General features: G+C 49.7%; 2 protein-coding genes across 2 annotated transcripts; one reads left to right on the top strand and one right to left on the bottom strand.

Annotated features, from left to right (window-relative positions):
* The first annotated feature begins 1,377 nt into the window (after positions 1-1,377).
* On the top strand, positions 1,378-2,322 carry LOC128949432 (olfactory receptor 49-like). The gene is given in 1 exon segment (XM_054294293.1): positions 1,378-2,322. A coding segment is annotated over 1 exon segment (945 nt).
* Positions 2,323-7,059: 4,737 nt separating this feature from the next.
* On the bottom strand, positions 7,060-7,789 carry LOC128949373 (olfactory receptor 14J1-like; the record flags this gene model as incomplete). Its single annotated transcript, XM_054294236.1, has 2 exons — positions 7,060-7,065; positions 7,325-7,789. Coding segments are annotated over 2 exons (471 nt in total), but the record flags the coding sequence as incomplete, so codon positions are not given.
* Positions 7,790-18,442: the final 10,653 nt, after the last annotated feature.

Raw genomic sequence — 18,442 nt, forward strand, 5'->3', positions numbered from 1 at the left:
CCACAGTTAATTTCGAAGGTGACTAATTTTTGTTCATTTTGGAGCTGGTTCATTTTGAGGGCTCTTGACTGAGCTCAGTCACTTGGTTTCAAGTTGATGGCCTGTCTCAGACCAGCCTCTGCTCTGCTCTGTGTGGACAATGAGATGGGAGAGTCCTTGGGCCACCCAGGGGTCCAGTGACTTCGGTGCTCTGGTTGTCATCAACAGAGCTTTGTTTCACTGCTTCAGACCCTCCCTCTCCTCTTCTCCCCGGCATTTTAAATAATCCTATTTTCAAAGTCACCTGCTCTGCTCTTCATGTCTAAAAGCAAACCAAAAAACCTGAAAGGGAAAATACCTTTTTTTTTAGAAATAGCTTTATTTTAGACTTTATTAGAAAATATAGTCTTTATTGCATATATTTTTCTCATGTATCTTTCCTTAGCTGTGCATTTTGGTTTCAAAACAGAGTAACTTAATTACTTAATTAATCCAGCATTTGAGACTTGAAAAGTGAGTTTAATCTATTCCCTGCAGGCACCCAGGAGAATTTGTTGTCTCGAGGCTCCCTCTGTAACCAGTAGAGACAAGAGAACATTTGGAGGCTGGGTGCTCCCATCTGGCACACAAAGCAAAAATTACAAATCTCTCACTCTGCACTTGGGTTATTTGCTATCAATGGCAATGAAGGACTGCATGGGAACAGGTGCATTTTGGTGCAGACAGGAGACAGCTCAGATTGTGACACTCTGTGTGGATCCATAATAAATTCCAGTCCTCATTTGGAGCACTCAAAAACCAAGTTATAATTGGTCCCTATTCTGCCCTCCCCACTCCTTTCCTGACGAGCCAGAGAGGGAAAAGCTGTGGAAGAAAGCAGAGGGTTGCAAAAGAGATACTTGGGATTGCTTATTTTGGAATCAACAGATCCTCAGGGACTCCTGTCCAAAGGCAGGTACTGAAAAGTAGAAACAAGGAACTTCAATGTACAGATTGGATGTAATTTCACAGTTTAGTGTTTGCGCTGTAGATGAGAGGTGTTTGGCACATGGGTGTGACAGATTTTGCAGTAGGTCTGAGTGAGCTGGGAATTTCCCACGAAAGGGGGGAAATAGCCAAGAACTCTTTAGAATCCTCTGTTCTGGTGAAAGAACTTTTTGGGAGTGTTTGGAAAAGGTAGAAAGAACACAATAAACCCCTGGCGTCTCTACCTGAAATGGTAAACAGAACAATCAGGGTGTGAGAATTGTTTGAAGCACGATCTCTGTGCTCTATAGCAAGACTGCAGGAAAAGAAAAAAAACAGAGAAGGAAGGATAGAAATGTTTGTCCAGACTGTGAAATTTTCCCACTTGTTTTTGCCATGTTCCTGTCTCAGCAGGATGAGCTGGAATTCAGCATGGGACCAGAAAATGAAACAGCAGTTACTGAGTTCATCCTAGAGGGTTTTCCAGAGCTGGATCCAAGGCTGCAGGTATTTTTCTCTCTGGTCCTTCTGCTCACGTACCTGACAACAGTGATGGGGAATGCAACCATCATTTTCCTCGTGTGTGTGGATCACCACCTGCAAACCCCCATGTACTTTTTCATCAGCAACATGGCCTTCCTGGAAATCTGGTTTACATCCTCCACAAGCATCAAACTGTTTGTGATGCTGAGTTCTGGTCAGAACACTCTCTCACTTAGCAGCTGCTTTGCCCAAAACTATTTCTATTTTGCTATGGGCTGCACAGAGTTCATGCTGCTCGTTGTCATGTCCTTTGACCGCTATGTTGCCATCTGCCAACCTTTGCTCTATGCTGCCATCATGAAGCCTCAGCTCTGTGTCCGCCTGGTTGTTGCTGCTTGGATCCTCAGCTTTGCCCTGCTGAGCTACCGGCTGCTCTTCCTCTCTGAGCTGTCCTTCTGTGGCTCCAAGATCCCCCATTTCTTTTGTGACAACTCCCCCTTGTTCAAACTGTCCTGCTCTGACACCAGCCTGCTCTGGAAAATAGACTCTGTCTTCTTATCCTGTGTTGTGCTGGGTTCCTTGTGTTTGACTCTGGCATTTTACATCTGCATCCTTTTCTGTGTTCTGCATCTTCCAGCAGCCTCTGGGAGGAAGAAAGCTTTGACTGCGTGTTCTTCCCATCTCATCACCTAATCCATTGCCTACGGGAGCTGCATTGCTCTCTACACACGTCCTGCAGAATCTGTTTCCTTGAGCACCAACAGAATTGTAGCTCTGCTGAATACAGTCCTGTACCCATTCTTAAACCCATTCATCTACAGCCTTCGGAACAAACCTGTGATCCTGGCCCTGAGCAAATCCATTGCAAGGGCAAGAACAAAGCTTTTCCCCTAACCATGGTGCATTTCTGGAAAGCCATCCCAAGAATCTGGTGTCATCTGTTACACAATAGCAGTGCCTGTGAGTGCAGCCTCCAAACAGGGCTGCCTCAGGTCAAGAGATAAGAGACTCATCTGCACACCCAGACATGGCACCGACAATGGCAAGAGGAGAAACTCAGTTCATTCTCTGCCCTGGCTGCTCCCAGGACCATTTACTGGAGAGCCACCAGCTCATTAAGGGCCAATCTGCGTAACAGAGAAGAGTTCAGAAGAACAGCGGCAAGTGACAATCCAAATTACAGCTCCTGGGCGAAGGACATCTTGTCCAGCTCCTTCCCTGGGACAGCCAGCAGCCCCAGTGTCTAGGTTTGGAATCGCAAAGTCACTGAGAGCAGGTGGGGAAGACTGGGGGGAATTGGAAAGGGACCGGGAAGGAACTCAGGTGTATTGGGAGGGACTGGTCTGTACTGGGAGGGACAGGAGAGGGTGCATTGGCTGCTCCCGCCTCCACCGCCTCCCATTTGCCGAGGCTCCCGCCCATCACAGCCTGCAGCCATTCAGCGCCAGAGGCCGGGGCCTCGAGAGGGGTGCCTTGGGTAGGTGCCGTATGTTCTGGTTTTGCCTACAACTCCCATCATGCCCCGCGGGCCGATTGAGCCCAATTGCAGCCAAAACAACAACGCCCGTCATGTCCCGCGCTCCACAGAACCTCCAGGATCCCACAGTGCCCCCTCAGCGCCCATTCGGGACTCCCATAAGCACCCCCGAACCCCTGAGTGCTCCCACCCCCACAGATGGCCGGTACAGCCACTTCTGGGAATTCATCTCCTCTCGTCCCCCGCGGCTCCAGAGCCCCTCAGAACACAGTCCCGCGCCTAAAACTCCGGCCACAACCCGCGCCCTAAAGAGCCTGGTTGGAGCTCTCCGAGCTTCTCCCAAGGTCTCCCGTGCCGTTTACGTTCCCCCAGAAGATCTCAAGTCGGGGCTCGGACACAAAGGTGTCCCCCAAGAGCCGTCCCGGACTCCCAAACATTTCGTTCCAACCACTTCCAGGACTACAGCTCCCATCATGCTCCGCGGCGCACGACCAGCGCCATTCCAGCCGGGACTTCATCTCCTCTCATGCCCTGTGCCACACCGAGAGCCATTGCAGCTGCGCCCAGAACTCCCGTGATGCTCCGCGGCCCCGTTAAACCGTATGATACCCGCGCTTACAACTCCCATCACCCCCCGCACCCCAGACAGCCCCGTTCGAGGCCCCTAAGGGCCCGCCCGGACCCCAAAGGGCCCCAAATTCCCCTCCGTGACCTCCAAGGGTCCCCCTGGACCCCCAAGTGCTGCCCCGGACCCTGAACTGTCGCTCAGAATCCCTGAGTGCCCCTCCAAGTGCCCACCCGGCTTCCCCAAGTATCCTCCAGACCCTCAAGTTCTCTCTGAATTCCCTCCCCAGACCCAAAACTGCCCCAAATGTGCCCCAGAAATGTCTCCGGGAACCTCGAAGTGCACTGCCCCCCCAACCCTGTCTGAGAAAAAGATGATAAAAAAGATGACAAAAAGACTACAAATATACCTAATTAACGTAAAGAGAAAGAAATAAATAGCCAATAGAAATTAATTAATTAATTCATGAAGGGAATTGTGTTACTTGGAACCAATGATGAATAATTTTCTTGGTTGCTAGAAATGTATCAAATTTTAATATAAATATACAAATTAGGTAATAAAAATATTGTCTAAGACTATCCTAAATAAAAATAATATAACTCTAATTTTGTTATTAATAAATTTTATTTATAAGGAAAAATGCTTAAATTTTTCTTTTTTTTTGGGATGTCAGTCCCAGGTGGGCGTTGTCAGACATGGTGAGACTGGGGGTGAGGAGCCGATTGTCCAAACAGGCTCAGCCTGCTCATTCTTCTCCATGCCCAGACCTCCTAAGGAGACATTCAGCATCCAGATCACCTAGGGAATGCTTCTATCCCCTCTTCTCATAACTAAAAAATAAAAAAATTCTGATGTGATTAAAAAAACAAAAATCATGAGGTGCATTTTGACATCTTCCTCCTGAAGATAACTCCAAACTGACTCCAATCACTCTACAAGCCCTGGAGACTCAAAGACAATGGAAGGGAGACAAAGAGCTCCTGAGCGCTTTCTGTATTTTAATCAGCCCCACGCTGGATTTGGGGCTGGGTCCAGGAGCCTCAGGCACGCAGAGAAGGATGGAGAAGCTGCTGAAGGAGTCAGCAGCAAAACTGCAAGTGCCTTGGAGCATGGCTGGGCCCCAGTGAGGGCAGGGAGTGCCCAAGGCTGCCCAGGGCCTGGTGAGAGCACATCCTTGAGGGCAGGATTGCAGGGAGCCCAAGGCTGTGAGCAGGGAACTGCAATGCTGAGCAAGGCCTGGCTTGGCTGCAGGAAGCAGAAAGGCCAAGCCCTGAGCCCAGCCTGGGCCAGCAGGGCCTGTCCCTCACGGCTGCCTCGGGGCTCTTGGTGGGCCAGGGGGATGTGAGGCGCGGCAAGGACAAAATGCATCAACCTGCAGACCCTGCCAGCCTCCCCAGGGAGGCCGAGGGAGAAGCAAAGTGCAGCCCCTGCCAGGAAAGTTCCTCCTGTGGGGCCTCCAGAGGCGCTGCCTGAGGCCAGGGCACAAAGGCCTGGGTGCCTGTGGCCCTGCCAGCCCTGCCCAGCCCTTGGCCATCTGTCCTGCAGGCTGTGCCCCCTGGGCGTGCTGCTCCTCTGCCCTGGCCGGCTGCACTCGCCCATCTCGCTGTGCCCCAGCATTTCTCACCCAGTGTTGCTGTGCCCTCCCTGGGCTCCCTGCACCCAGCGCTGCCGGCTCCTGGCACACAGAGCCCGGCCATGGCCCAGCCTCACGCTGCCACACCTCCAGCACCAACATGCTGCCCTGCGAGGGACTTTGCTTTCTTCTCAGTACCAGGCTGAACCTTCCAAGGTGCACTTTGGGGAGGTTTCCTGCAATTCCCACTGCCAAGGAAAGCTCTGTCTCTTGCTGGTCACAAACAGAGAAGGGCTGGTGGGAGATGTGGTTGTCAGACGCTGTTTGGGGCACAGTGACCATGAATTTATTGATTTTTTAAACATTCTGAGAAAGGAGGGGCATCAAAGAATCTTGTACGTTGGAGTTACAGAGAGCAGACTTTGGCCTATTCAGGACTGGTTTGGGGAGTACGACCTCAGGTACTGATTTTTAAAATCAGCCCTTAAAAACATAGCAGCCCTTAAAAACAAACGTGTCCAGGAAGGATGGACACCTTTCAAGAAAGAAATTTTGAAGGAACAGAAGCATCCCAAAAGTGATATGCCAAGGAAAATGAGTGGTCTGGCTGGGTAGGGAGCAAATTAAATTATACCCCTTAAATGACAAAATCATTATGTAGCCAAATGCAGGACAGGCAGGCAACTCAAGAAATGTTTGAGGATGTTCCTAGGTAATGCAGAAAGAAAACTGGAGAGGTGAAAGCTCAATTAGGACTTAACGTGGCCACTTCTGTGAAGGTTAATAAAAATGATTTTATAAATACATTAATGGCAAAAGGAGGGGTAAGGAAACCTCCATTCCTTGTTGGGGGGATATTGTTACCCATCATTTACCACCTGTCCTGGCTCAGCAGGGAGGTCCCAGAGGACTGGAGGTGCCAATGTGAGCCCATCCCCAAGAAGGGCTGGAAGGAGGAGCTGGGCAACTCCAGGCCTGTCAGCCTGACCTGAGTGCCCGGCAAGGTTATGGAACAGATCACCTTGAGTGCCATCCCAGGGCACCCACAGGATGGCCGAGGGATCAGAGCCAGCCAGCGTGGATTTCAATATCTGCACTGATGATCTGCATGAGGGGACTGAGTCCAGCATCAGCAAATTTGCAGATGACACCAAGCTGGGTGTGAGTGTGGATCTGCTGGAGGGTAGGAGGGCTCTGCAGAGGGACCTGGACAGGCTGGATCCAGGGCCCAACTCCAACAAGATGAGGTTGAACAAGACCAAGTGCCGGGTCCTGCACTTTGGCCACAACAACCCCTGCAGCGCTACAGGCTGGGGACAGAGTGGCTGTGATAGTGGAAACCTGGAAAAAGTTAAAGATAGAATCTAAAATGTTAGGCTTTGTGCTTTCCCAGATCAACTGCACCTGCGTAAGCAGTATGATAAATTATATAATTGTTAGATGTGATGATTGTTTAGTAATTAAATGTAATTATTATATAACCATAAGAAGAATAGTGAGAAACTATGTTGGAAATTCAGAGAGGGGCTAAATTTATGTATACAATAGAACAATATAAGTTTAATAATTAACATGAAAGTTATGTAACGATAGAGTATAAAACATGATCATTTCGGATGTATGGTCGGAGTCAGATTTGGGTTGAATATACCCCGATTCCCAGAGCTCTTAATAAAAAGCACCGCATATAATTGCTCTGTGCTTATGTGTTTTTGAACGCTAACAGCTGGACAGCAGCAAGCCAGAAAGGGACCTGGGGCACTGATGGACAGCAGGCTGGACATGAGCCAGCAGTGTGCCCAGGTGGGCAAGAAGGCCAATGGCTCCTGGCCTGGATCAGGAATGGTGTGGCCAGCAGGAGCAGAGCTGCGGTACTGCCCCTTACCTGCCCCCAGCTCTGCTCCAGACATTGCTGCTGCAGGTACAGAGAAAGGAAGAAAAGAGGGATTTCCAAGGAAAACTGCTGGGAGATCATTTAAAGCCACTGAGAGCACAGCTCCTTATTGACACTGTCTAGGGCTACAGCAATGATGGAGAGAAACCAAAAATCAGAAGTGGCATCAACAATTATTTTGTGGACAAGGTTAATAGACTAAAACAAAAGTAAAAAAAATGCCTCAACCAAAAAAAAAAAGAACTATCAAAGATGACTTTTTTTACAAGTGATTTGCAGAAACTGGCCAGCAATATAATGCTTCTGAAACCATCCAGTCATCAGTGTCCAGACTGCAGCCTTGAGCTCCTGGTTCCTCAGGCTGTAGATTAGGGGGCTCAGGGCTGGAGTCACCACTGAGTACAGAACTGACACTGCCAGATCCAGGGATCGGGAAGAGATGGAGGGGGGCTTCAGGTAGGCAAAAAATGAGGTGCTGACAAACAGCGAGACCACGGCCAGGTGAGGGAGGCAGGTGGAAAAGGCTTTGTGCCGTCCCTGCTCAGAGGGGATCCTCAGCACAGCCCTCAAAATCTGCACATAGGAGAAAACAATGAACACAAAACAGCCAAACAACAGAAAAGCACTAACCACAATAAGTCCAAGTTCCCTGAGGTAATGTGAGTGTGAGCAGGAGAGCTTGAGGATCTGGGGCACCTCACAGAAGAACTGGCCCAGGGCATTGCCATGGCACAGGGGCAGGGAAAACGTATTGGCTGTGTGCAACAGGGCATTGAGAAAGGCACTGGCCCAGGCAGCTGCTGCCATGTGGGCACAAGCTCTGCTGCCCAGGAGGGTCCCGTAGTGCAGGGGTTTGCAGATGGACACATAACGGTCATAGCACATGATGGTCAGGAGAGAAAACTCTGTTCCAATCAAGAAAACAAGCATAAATAGCTGAGCAGCACATCCTGAGTAGGAGATGTCTCTGGTGTCCCAGAGGGAATTGTGCATGGCTTTGGGGACAGTGGTGCAGATCATGCCCAGGTCGCTGAGGGCCAGATTGAGCAGGAAGAAGAACATGGGCGTGTGCAGGTGGTGGCCACAGGCTATGGTGCTGATGATGAGGCCATTGCCCAGGAGGGCAGCCAGGGAGATGCCCAGCAAGAGGCAGAAGTGCAGGAGCTGCAGCTGCCACGTGTCTGCCAATGCCAGCAGGAGGAAGTGCCTGATGGAGCTGCTGTTGGACATTCCTTCACTCTGGGCATGGTGGACTGTTGAAACAAGATATTGACAACCGGAGACCAAGCTCTTGGAAACAATCCTATGGGGTTATTTTAGAAATTCCCTCAAAACTATTTCTCTTCCTGTGGGGAAGCTTCTGTCAATATTTTATTCTTGATCTTGGGTTTATGCTCCTGAGTTACTGATTCATCTTAAGCACTGCTCTCAGCCTGAACCCCGTGGAAGGCCACAGGGAAAACAGGGCTCCCTCTGCCCCATTGCAGTCAGACCTGCTGGTCCCCACACAGGTGCCCTTTGCACATTCCACCTACCTGTAGTTCAGGGTGATCAAGCTTGAAAAATGAAGTCGAGTTTTTAAAGACTCCAGTTTAAAAGTAAATTTCTCTAAGCCCTTTTCCCTCTCCCTGTGCAGCTGGACAAGATGGGATACCAAGGGTTTTTCTGGCTCTCTGCAGCCTGGAGCTGTGCCTACGGGGGAGCTGTTTCTCTCTATCCAAGCCTTGTGCCTGCCAGTGCTGCCAGAGCCCAGCCCAGCCCTGGGGGCTCAGCTCTGCCCTGCAGACCCCTCCCAGCACAGGGCACTGCCCAGGGGCATCTCCCTGGCAGGGCCTTAAGAGCAGGCCAGACAAACAGAGATGCTGCAAGCCAAGGTGCTGCTGCTGCTGTCTGTAGGGAGAGGAGGCTGAGGAGGCACTTTCTGAGGGAGATCTGAGACCCATCTGCTGGTGCCCAGGGTGACAGTGCAGGAGTCTCAGTGACACAGACAAAGCTGACAGCCCCTTTTCTCTTCCCTTGAGGAGAAAGCTGAGAGCAGCCCTGGCCATGCAGCACCATCTCCAGAGCAGGAGGAATCTGCCCTGATGGGGGTGGCTCCTTCCACCTCCACCTTCTCCCCTGCAGCGTCCATGGGGAGCTGCCAGGCAGGCTGAGAGCTGCCCCTGGCAGGTAGCCCATGCCCTGGGCTGGCCAAGAGCCGTGAGGGCTGCAGGAGCTGCTCTGCAGGACAGCCCTGGGCAGCCCTGGCTGCAGCCCCAGCTTCAGCACCTGCAGCCGTCCCTGGCAGCAGGAGCCGTCCTGCCCTGTCCCTCTGACGGTGCCCAGGGCAGCCCCGCTCTGCAGCACATCCTCCTCCTCCTGTTCCTGTGCCCCAGAGAAACTGGGAAGTCGTCCTGACACATCCCCCAGGCTGTGAGTTGTGCTGGCTTCAGGAGATCCCTCCAGGAGCACAGGGGACATTGCCATGCACAGGGCTGTGAAGATCTTTCCCCAAGTGAAGTCTCAGCTCAATGTCTTCCCAATCCTAATTGCCTTTAGCCTGTCTCTGCCTGGCTCCTGTCCCTCAGAGCCTGCAGGCAGAGCCCTCAGCCGGGCTGGGCTGGGAGAGGAGCTGGCCCTGGGAAGAGCTGTTCCTTTAAAGCTCAGCAGCACAGACACAGCACAAGGATGTTAATGAGCCTCTTGGGGATTTGGTGTTGTTTACATCAGACCATTTCCCTGAGAGTGGCTTCAAAAACTTCTCAAGAACTCAAAATTAAATTGAAACTCTGAACTTTTTGAAGTTTTAATGGGTCCCACTGAGAAAGTGTCCCCAGGTTCCAGTTAGAGCAGAACACTGGAGGCAATGATGACAGCTTGGGGACAAACAAGGCTAAGGTGTCTCTGGTGCTGAGCAAAGCTGGATGTGTTTGAGGAATGCAAAGGGCCAAGGCCTGAGCCCCAGCCCCTGGCCAGACAGATGCTGTCCCTCCCTCCTTGCTCAGAGCTCTTGCCAGGATGGGCACTGGCATGTGGGGATGTGCAATGGCAAGGGCAGGAGCATGGGGCGGCCCCTGCCAGGCTGCTGAGCAGGGACAAGGAGGCAATGAGGCCCCAGGCCTGCAAGGGTCACTTGTCTCCTGCTCCAGCCTCAGGCCTAGGCCCAGCAGCCATGGCCAAAGTGCTGCCCAAGTTGGCTCTGGCAGGGCTGTCTTGCAGCTGCTGCACATGCCTGTGCCCTGTGCAGCCCAGGCTGGGCTACGGTGTCTCTGCCCTGCACCTGTTATAAATGAGAAGCTTGACTTGGCCAATATTCAAGCAGCAATCTGCGCGAGGGCGTTCACGGCCCTAAGTCCGGCAAGCTGAAAGGGTAAAGCGGCCGACGCCCCTGCGCGTCTGAGGCCAGCCCCCCTTGGCGTCCTGGCCTCGGGCTGGGCTGGATTGCGGACTTGGGTTCGCGCTGGACGAGACGAGAGAGGAGGCGACCACTTGCTGGGGGTAAAACATCGGTTTATTGAAGAGCCCACATGCAGCACAGGGCAAACCAACAGGTGGAAAACCCACAGCAAAATGGCCCCGAACACGGGGGGAGACAAAGTTTTACAGGGAAGGGGTGGAGACGGGAGGGGAAGCCCAGCTAACCAATAGGGGAACATGTGGGGAGGTACATAAGAAAACTGACACAAGAACTTATCCAATAAACATAGAACAAAGGAGGGGCCCTGGGACGCCAGCCAACTACGACCCCCAGAGAGAAGAATGTTCTCGAAAGCAGGGAGGAGTGGGGGGTGATTGACTGGGCCCAGGGAGGAGGAAAACTTTACTTATATGGTGGGATAAGGGAGGAGCAGTTATGTAACTTGGGAGATTGACAAATAACGGGGGCAGGGGTAACCGTGGTAACATAACTGCCAAAGACACTGTGGTGGGAAAGCTGGAGGGGGAAGAACCGTCTTACAAAGAACAGGGGGGGAATAATACATAAAATGGGGGAACAAAACAAGAAACTTAAAAACACACTACAACAGCAATCAATTAATTATTTAATATGGTAAATATGAGCAATACAGCACTGGGTACAATGGGGGAAATTTTCCCTCCAACTGCACACCAACAGTTGAGGCTTACAGGTATTTATAGGGCTATTCATCAGCTTTCTCAGCAGTTTCTTTTCCAATTTTTACTCATCAGCACTTTCTATTCCCAATTTTGCTGTCGCAATTCTATACACTATTGTGATTAAATTTTTCTCAGTATGTATCCCAAAAAGGAGTATGCCCAAATGGTAGTGGTCCAGTTTCTGAAAGAAGAAAGATGGATCCCTTCTGGTCGAGTCCAGTTCCCCAGATGTGGCTCCACCTTTTGATTACAGAGACTATAAATCTAACAGTGATGTCAAGCTTCCCTTGGTCAAAAATGTAAATCCTCGAGTTTATGTTCATCTTCCTTTCTCAAGCTGCTTTTCTCTGTTTTGTTAAGGTGTGAGATAAGCAGGTTGCGTTTATATATATTCCAAAGCTATAGTTTCAAGGATACAAGCAATATTCTAAAATTACACTTCAAAAGGTTATTATTGCGGAGCTCTTTATCGATTAACTGCAAGCTAAGAGCAACATCCTTAACGCTTTAATTCAAATGCTCCTCAATCAACCAAGGTTAATTGCAAACAAAAGATAGGTTCAAAGGCCTTCTTCCATGCTTTATTTTTCTCAGTTATTATTAGAATTTGCAACCCTCCCATTGTTGGTCTCCACACGTATCGCAATCACAAATACACACATTGCCTGTTTGTACCTGACAGGAAACACAGCTTTGTATTTCACACGTGTCACAGCTGGCACTTGAAACACTGCATGTCCCCTGAGCAATACAGCATGGGTGATATTCCACCATCTAAAGGCTGCAAGATCAGCTGCACAGGGCATGGAGACTCAGCCTCGTGTGTGGGGGCTCAGCTGGCTGTGCTGCTAGAGCTGTACAGAGAGCTGATGCCAGAGGCTCTGTCTGCTGTGGCCACCTGAGCCAGTGGAATTTTCTGTTTCTTTAAGATTTTTCTTTTCTTCTTTTCCATTTTTTATCTCTATTGTAATAAATAAATTACAGCGTATATCAAATTCTACCTATTATTATATATTATAGGTTGCTGTAAATAAATAAATTCTAGAATGTGTTATGATACACAGACTGCCAGTGATAATGGAGCCCTGGAAAAATTTAGGGATAGAATCTAAAATGTTAGGCTTTGTGCTTTCCCAGATCAACTGCCAGTATGATAAATTATATAATTGTTAGATGTGATGATTGTTTAATAATAAATGTAATTATTATATAACCATAAGAAGAATAATGAGAAACTATGTTGGAAATTCAGAGCGGGGCTAAATTTATGTATACAATAGAACAATATAAGTTTAATAATTAACGTGAAAGTTATGTAGCGATAGAGTATAAAACATGATCATTTTGGATGTATGGTCAGAATCAGATTTGGGTTGAATGTACCCCGATTCCCAGAGCTCTTTATAAAAAGCACCGCATATAATCCCCCGTGATTATGTGTTTTTGAACACTAACACTGTCAATATGCTTCTGCTTTGTGAGGTTGGTCAAAAAACTTATAAAGTAAGTTGTACTATTAATTTCTTGGTCTGCTGCTTGGGATGTGAGCTGCTGGCATCTTCGCAATGTCACAACCACGTAATGAAACTGATGCTGAAAAATAAAACAGCTCAAGGCACGTTCCACAGCAGTGTCTTTCCCGTTTGTGATTTGTACATAGCCCCCGGCTCTCTCTATACAAGAGAGACTGTGCAAAGTACTTTACATTATTCGAATTTCATTAATTCTAATGTCATATATATTTCACGAATTGCTCTCAAAAAGAACCAACCCCCCCTGTCTTAAGGCACTTTCATAACAACATGTACACACACCTCAAAGAAAGACCTCCAGTACTTGACCAGAATCAGGAATCTAAAATTGTTGAAGGGCCATACCCTCTCATTATGTGGGTGACAGAATATGCTTGTGTTTCTACAGATACAGGACCCCGGTGGATTCCCAGAAGATTTATCAGTCCCTACGTAGAACACAGATCTGAAGACGACCCCTCGAATGAACACAAAGTCAGCTCCCTCTCCCACCATGCCACAGAAGCAGCTTTCTCTTGGAGATGAAGAAAAAAAGCAATTCACATATCCAAACATTGTGGCAAGGACACTCATCACACGTAGATATATCCCACTGATAATGTCCATGTCAATCTCTAATGCCTCAAACACCCCTCCCTTTTCCATCCCTCTACCAGTGACCCTTTATCCCTACCCTTCCCTCTTTCCCCTCTTGAAACTACTCCTTTTTCCCTGCCTCAAACTTCCCTTAAAAAAGTGAAGGGAGTGATTGGAAGGAGTTGGTATAGGGGGAACTTAAGAATATTTAAGAATGTCTTAAAATAAGTCAACTAATGTGTGGTTTTACCATCCACAAGTGAAAACTACCCAGTGGGAAAGAAGAAGTATGATTCTTCCTGCGATACCCTCCAGGGCACCCCGCAGCAGTACCAGTGCCACCGTTGCCATCGTCTTTATCAGCGCCCTCATCCGTATCCAAATGACCACCGGGTGGATCATCCCTCAGCCAAAACAAAACATCTGGGTCACTTTGGCAAAATCATTAAAGCCAGACAATCTTTGCATGGCCATGGGAAGCGTGGATGATCTAGTCTCAACATGCCTGGTGGAAGTGCCCCTATCACCAAATGAGTACCCATACCTAGGTAAGAAACCCAACCCCGTGGGCACCTGGGACAAATGGACGACGATCCTTCCACACCATGTCTCCACAGGATTTGCTTTTCCAGGCCCTGGATGGTGTTAGGGGCAGTGGTGTGAGGCACAGGGTAGGTCTCCAGCCATCCAGTGGTGGCTTCTACCATGGTCAGCACATAGCGCTTTACTTGAAATGTCTGGGGCAGTGTGATGGAGTCAATTTGCCAGGCCTCCCCATACTTCTACTTGGGCCACCGCCCACTGTACCAGAGGGGCTTCACTCGCTTGGCCTGCTTGATGGCAGCACACGTCTCACAGTCATGGATAACCTGAGAAATACTGTCCATGGTTAAATCCACCCCTCGGTCTCGTGCCCACTTATAGGTGGCATCCCTGCCCTGATGGCCTGAGGCATCATGGGCCCATCAAGCTGGGAACAACTCCCCCTTATGTTGCCAATCTAAGTCTATCTTTGACACCGATATTTTTGCAGCCTGACCTACCTGCTCATTGTTTTGGTGTTCCTCACTGGCCCAACTCTTGGGGACATGGGCATCTACATGGCAGACATGCACAGACAGATTTTCTACCCAAGAGGCAATGTCTTTCCATCCATCAGCAGCCCAGATTGATTTTTCTCTACGCTGCCAGTTGGCCTTTTCAGCCAACCTGACAGAGCATTGGCTACCATCCACAAATCAGTATAAAGGTAGAGCTTTGGCCACTTCTCTCTTTCAGCAATGTCCAGGGGTAGCTGAACAGCCTTGAGTTCCTCAAGTTGACTTGATCCACCTTCTCCTTTGGTAGTTTGTGCAGCCTGTCATGCGGGGCTCCATACAGCTGCTTTCCACTTTCAGTTCATCCCTACAATGTGACAGGAACTTGAAAAGAGCGTGGTGTGCTTCTGCTCGTAGTTGGTTGTACAGTGGAGGTTCTTTAGCCCTTGTCACTTGTTCTTGCTCCTCTTTGTCAGTGAGACCAAAGTTCTCAACTTCTGGCCTGTTTGTAATTATCTCCAAAATCCCAGGGTGATTCAGGTTTCCAATATAGGCATGCTGTGTGATGATGGCAATTCATTTACTCCATGTAGCGTCAGTGGCCTGGTGGGCAGAGGGAACCTTTGCTTTAAACATCCACCCCAGCACCGGTATTCAGGGTGCCAGGAGTTGTGCCTCCATGCCAGTCACTCTGAGGCCCCTTGAACTACTTCAGAGGTGGCCAAGATTTCCTCCTCTGTGGGAGTGTAGTTGGCTTCGGACCCTCTGTAGCTTCGGCTCCAGAATCCCAGTGGTCAGCCTCGAGTCTCCCCAGGCACCTTCTGCCAAAGGCTCCAGAACAAGCCATGGTTCCTGGCTGCAGAGTAGAGCACGTTCTTCACCTCTGGTCCTGTCCTGACTGGGCCAAGGGCTACTGCATGAGTGATCTCCTGCTTGATCTGGGCAAAGGCTTGTTTCTGCTCAGGGCCCCACTGGAAATTGTTCTTTTTGCAGGTGACCAGGTGGAGAGGGCTCACAATCTGGCTGTACGCACGAATGTGCATTCTCCAAAAACCTATGGCACCCAGGAAAGCTTGTGTTTCCTTCTTGTTTGTTGGTGGAGACTTTGCGGTGTTCCTGTTGATGACCTCAGTGGGAATCTGATGCTATCTGTCTTGCCACGTTACACCCAGGAACTGGATCTTTCGGGAAGGTCCTGTGATTTTGCTTTCTTGATGGTGAAGCCAGCTTCCAGTAGAATCTGGATGATTTTCTCTCCTTTCTCAAACACTTCCATTGCTGTGTTCCCTCACACAACGATGTCCTCAATGCACTGCAAGTGCTCTGGAGCCTCACCCTTTTCCAGTGCAGCCTGCGTCAGTCCATGGCAGATGGTGGGGCTGTGCTTCCACCCCTGGGGCAGTTGGTTCCAGGTGGACTGCACGGCCCTCCAGGTGAAGGCAAACTGAGGCCTGCATTCTGCTGCCAAAGGAATGGAGAAAAACGCATTGGCAATATCTATAGTGGTAAAGCACGTTGCTGCCTTGGACTCCAGCTCGTACTGGCGTTCCAGCATGTCTGGAATGGCAGTGCTCAGCAGTGGAGTCACTTCATTCAATGCACGATTGCCCACAGTCAATCTCCATTCTCTGTCAGATTTGTGCACAGGCTAGATGGGGCTGTTGAAGGGTGAGTGGGTTTTGCTGACCATCCCTTGGCTCTCCAGCTCATGGATCATTCTGTGGATGGGGATCATGGCATCTCAATTTGTTCAATACTGCTGGCGGTGCACGGTCAGGGTGGCAATTGGCACTCGTTGCTCTTCCACCCTCAGGAGTCCTACTGCAGATGGGCTTTATGGTAGTACAGGCAAGGTGTTCAACCGCTTGATGTTCTCTGCCTCTACAGCAGCTATTCCGAACGCCCACCTGAGTCCCTTTGGGTCTTTGTAGAGTTGTTCCAGAGGAAGTCTATGCCCAGAATCCACGGGGCCTCTGGGCCAGTCACAATAGGATGTTTCTGCCACTCCTTCCCAGTCAGGCTCCCCTCAGCTCCCAACAGGGTCAATTGCTGTGATCGCCCCGTCACCCCAGCAACGGAAACAGGTTCTGCCCCCACATGTCCCGATGGTATCAGGGTACACTGCACACCTGTATCAACAAAGGTGTTGTGTTTTTGTGGCTCTGATGTGCCAGGCCATTGGATCCACATTGTCCAGAAAATCTGGTTTTCCTGTGCCTCTTCCTGACTAGATGTCGCTGTCGAGGCAGTCACAACACAAAGCAGAGACCACAAGCAGTCTCAGGTGGCAACTCTTTATTATTGAACAGGGCTGATCTTTTATACACTTTCCAATTGTTTATGCTTATTCTATCCTAACTATTGGCCACAATAAGTCAACATAACACTATTGGTGAAAAGTTACAGTGATTTCAACTAACTTTCTAAAAATACTTTGTCCAGCTGCAAAGTTCTCTTATCTTTCTTCAGTTCCTGACTTCTCTTGGTCTCCTTGGTTACAGCCTTGGAGAGAGCTCCTTATCAGCTTCTTCTTGCTTCTCAGCTTCTTCTCGCTCCTTTAGCTAACAGGCCTGCTGTTAGCCCCTTCCACAGCTAGAGGCAGGACACCCCTAGCCCTTGTTATTATTTCTTTCCTGGGCATACATGGTAGAGGTTCCTTCAAGGCGATCTGACAGATCACACCTGGCAGCTCGGTCACGGGAGGTTGAGGCTACTTTCACTTTAGAGGAACTCCCTCAGTTAGTGTTTCCCTCCTTGAGTTGATGCACCCATGCTGCCAGGACAGAAGTGGGTTTCCCACCCCACCTTCCCATGTCTTCCCCATGGTCATGCCAGAAGAACCACAGGTCAGCCCATGGGGTGTACGTACCCTCTCTCTCTGGCTGGGGGACCTTGGGCTCTGACTCTGGGGCCTGTGACTCACACTGATGCCATATGGGAACTGTTCTTCCTCCCTCCACCCTCATCTCTCCTTGTAGGCTCCTAATCACAGCAGAGACATGAGCCTGCATTGGGCCATTGATCACACTCTCACAATATCTAAGCTTGTTGGTGACAGAACCCACTGTCTCTTGGTTGCTATCAGCATTAATCATTGCAATGAAGGTGGTGTATTGGGATCGCCCCAGATTTGCCAGACTCCACAGCATTTGCCCTGTGCACCTGACCTTGTCTGGGTCATTATCATGCTGTCCATCCTTCCCAAAGCGTACCTCCAATACTGCCACTTCTCTCAGCTCTTGGATCCCTTCCTTGAGGGTCTTCCAGCATATTCTATGGTGGTGCTCCTGCATTCTGTCCCTGTGGACAAACCTCTCTCTGACACTCATTAAAAGCCGCTCTGAGAGAGACGGGGACCCTGACTCACTTACAAAAATCTGATTCATACTCGAGTCCTGGGTCAAGGGTCCCAAATTCCTTGCCTCATCACCATCCTGGTGCACACCTGTACCCATAAGATCCCAGACCCAGAGTAACCAGGTTGTATAAGCCTCACGTCCCCATCGTACAATGTCTTTGTGCAGATTACACAGACTTTTGTACATTAGGGACTCGGTGATGATCTCAACCATTCGCTCCCCTGTGGGTTATGGGGCCCTCCTTTTTCATCCTTATCTTGGTGCTCTGGTTTCATCTTAGACCTCCTTGTTTCCACAGGAGTGACTGCTGCTGGCTGTGACTGCCCTTGCAGTTCAGCTGGAACTTGGACAGTTGTAACATCTGTGGGTTCCACTGCTGCACCATCAGACTCTCCTTTTTGGGGCAGGGGGAGCGTTTCTCACCAGCTGGGGAAATGTGCTCCTTCAGCATCTGGCCCATCTCCTTCACCAGAACCCCCACCCAGTCTGGGTGGTTCATTTCTGAGGTGGGCTGTGGGGCAGGGTCAGGCTCTGGGGCAGCAGCATCCCTTGTCTCTGGGGCAGGTGTCAGCGTGGTTTTATCCAGGTTAATCTTCCCTTATCTCTGAATGCTAAATAGAACAGGCCTATCAGCAACACCAACAACTCTATGATATGATTAGCATTTAGAGTGGGTCTGAACCCTTTGAAAACTGGTGGGGCAGACCCAAAGAGCTGGGTGAAGGGCTGGGAGAAAAGTTCCCCAGTGTCATTTCCTCACAGCAAGTACCATTATTAAAGTAAGCCCAAAACCACACAGGTAGTGTGTGATAGCTCTGAATCCATGTGCCCTCCTTCCAGCGGAAGTTAAAGATCCATTAATTCCTCACCTTATTGTGATATATGTTATGGAATAATTTG

Source organism: Melozone crissalis, unplaced genomic scaffold, assembly GCF_028551555.1.
Source record: "Melozone crissalis strain CALT ecotype California unplaced genomic scaffold, PUWL_Pcris_2 ptg000231l_1, whole genome shotgun sequence".
Lineage (NCBI taxonomy): Eukaryota > Metazoa > Chordata > Aves > Passeriformes > Passerellidae > Melozone > Melozone crissalis.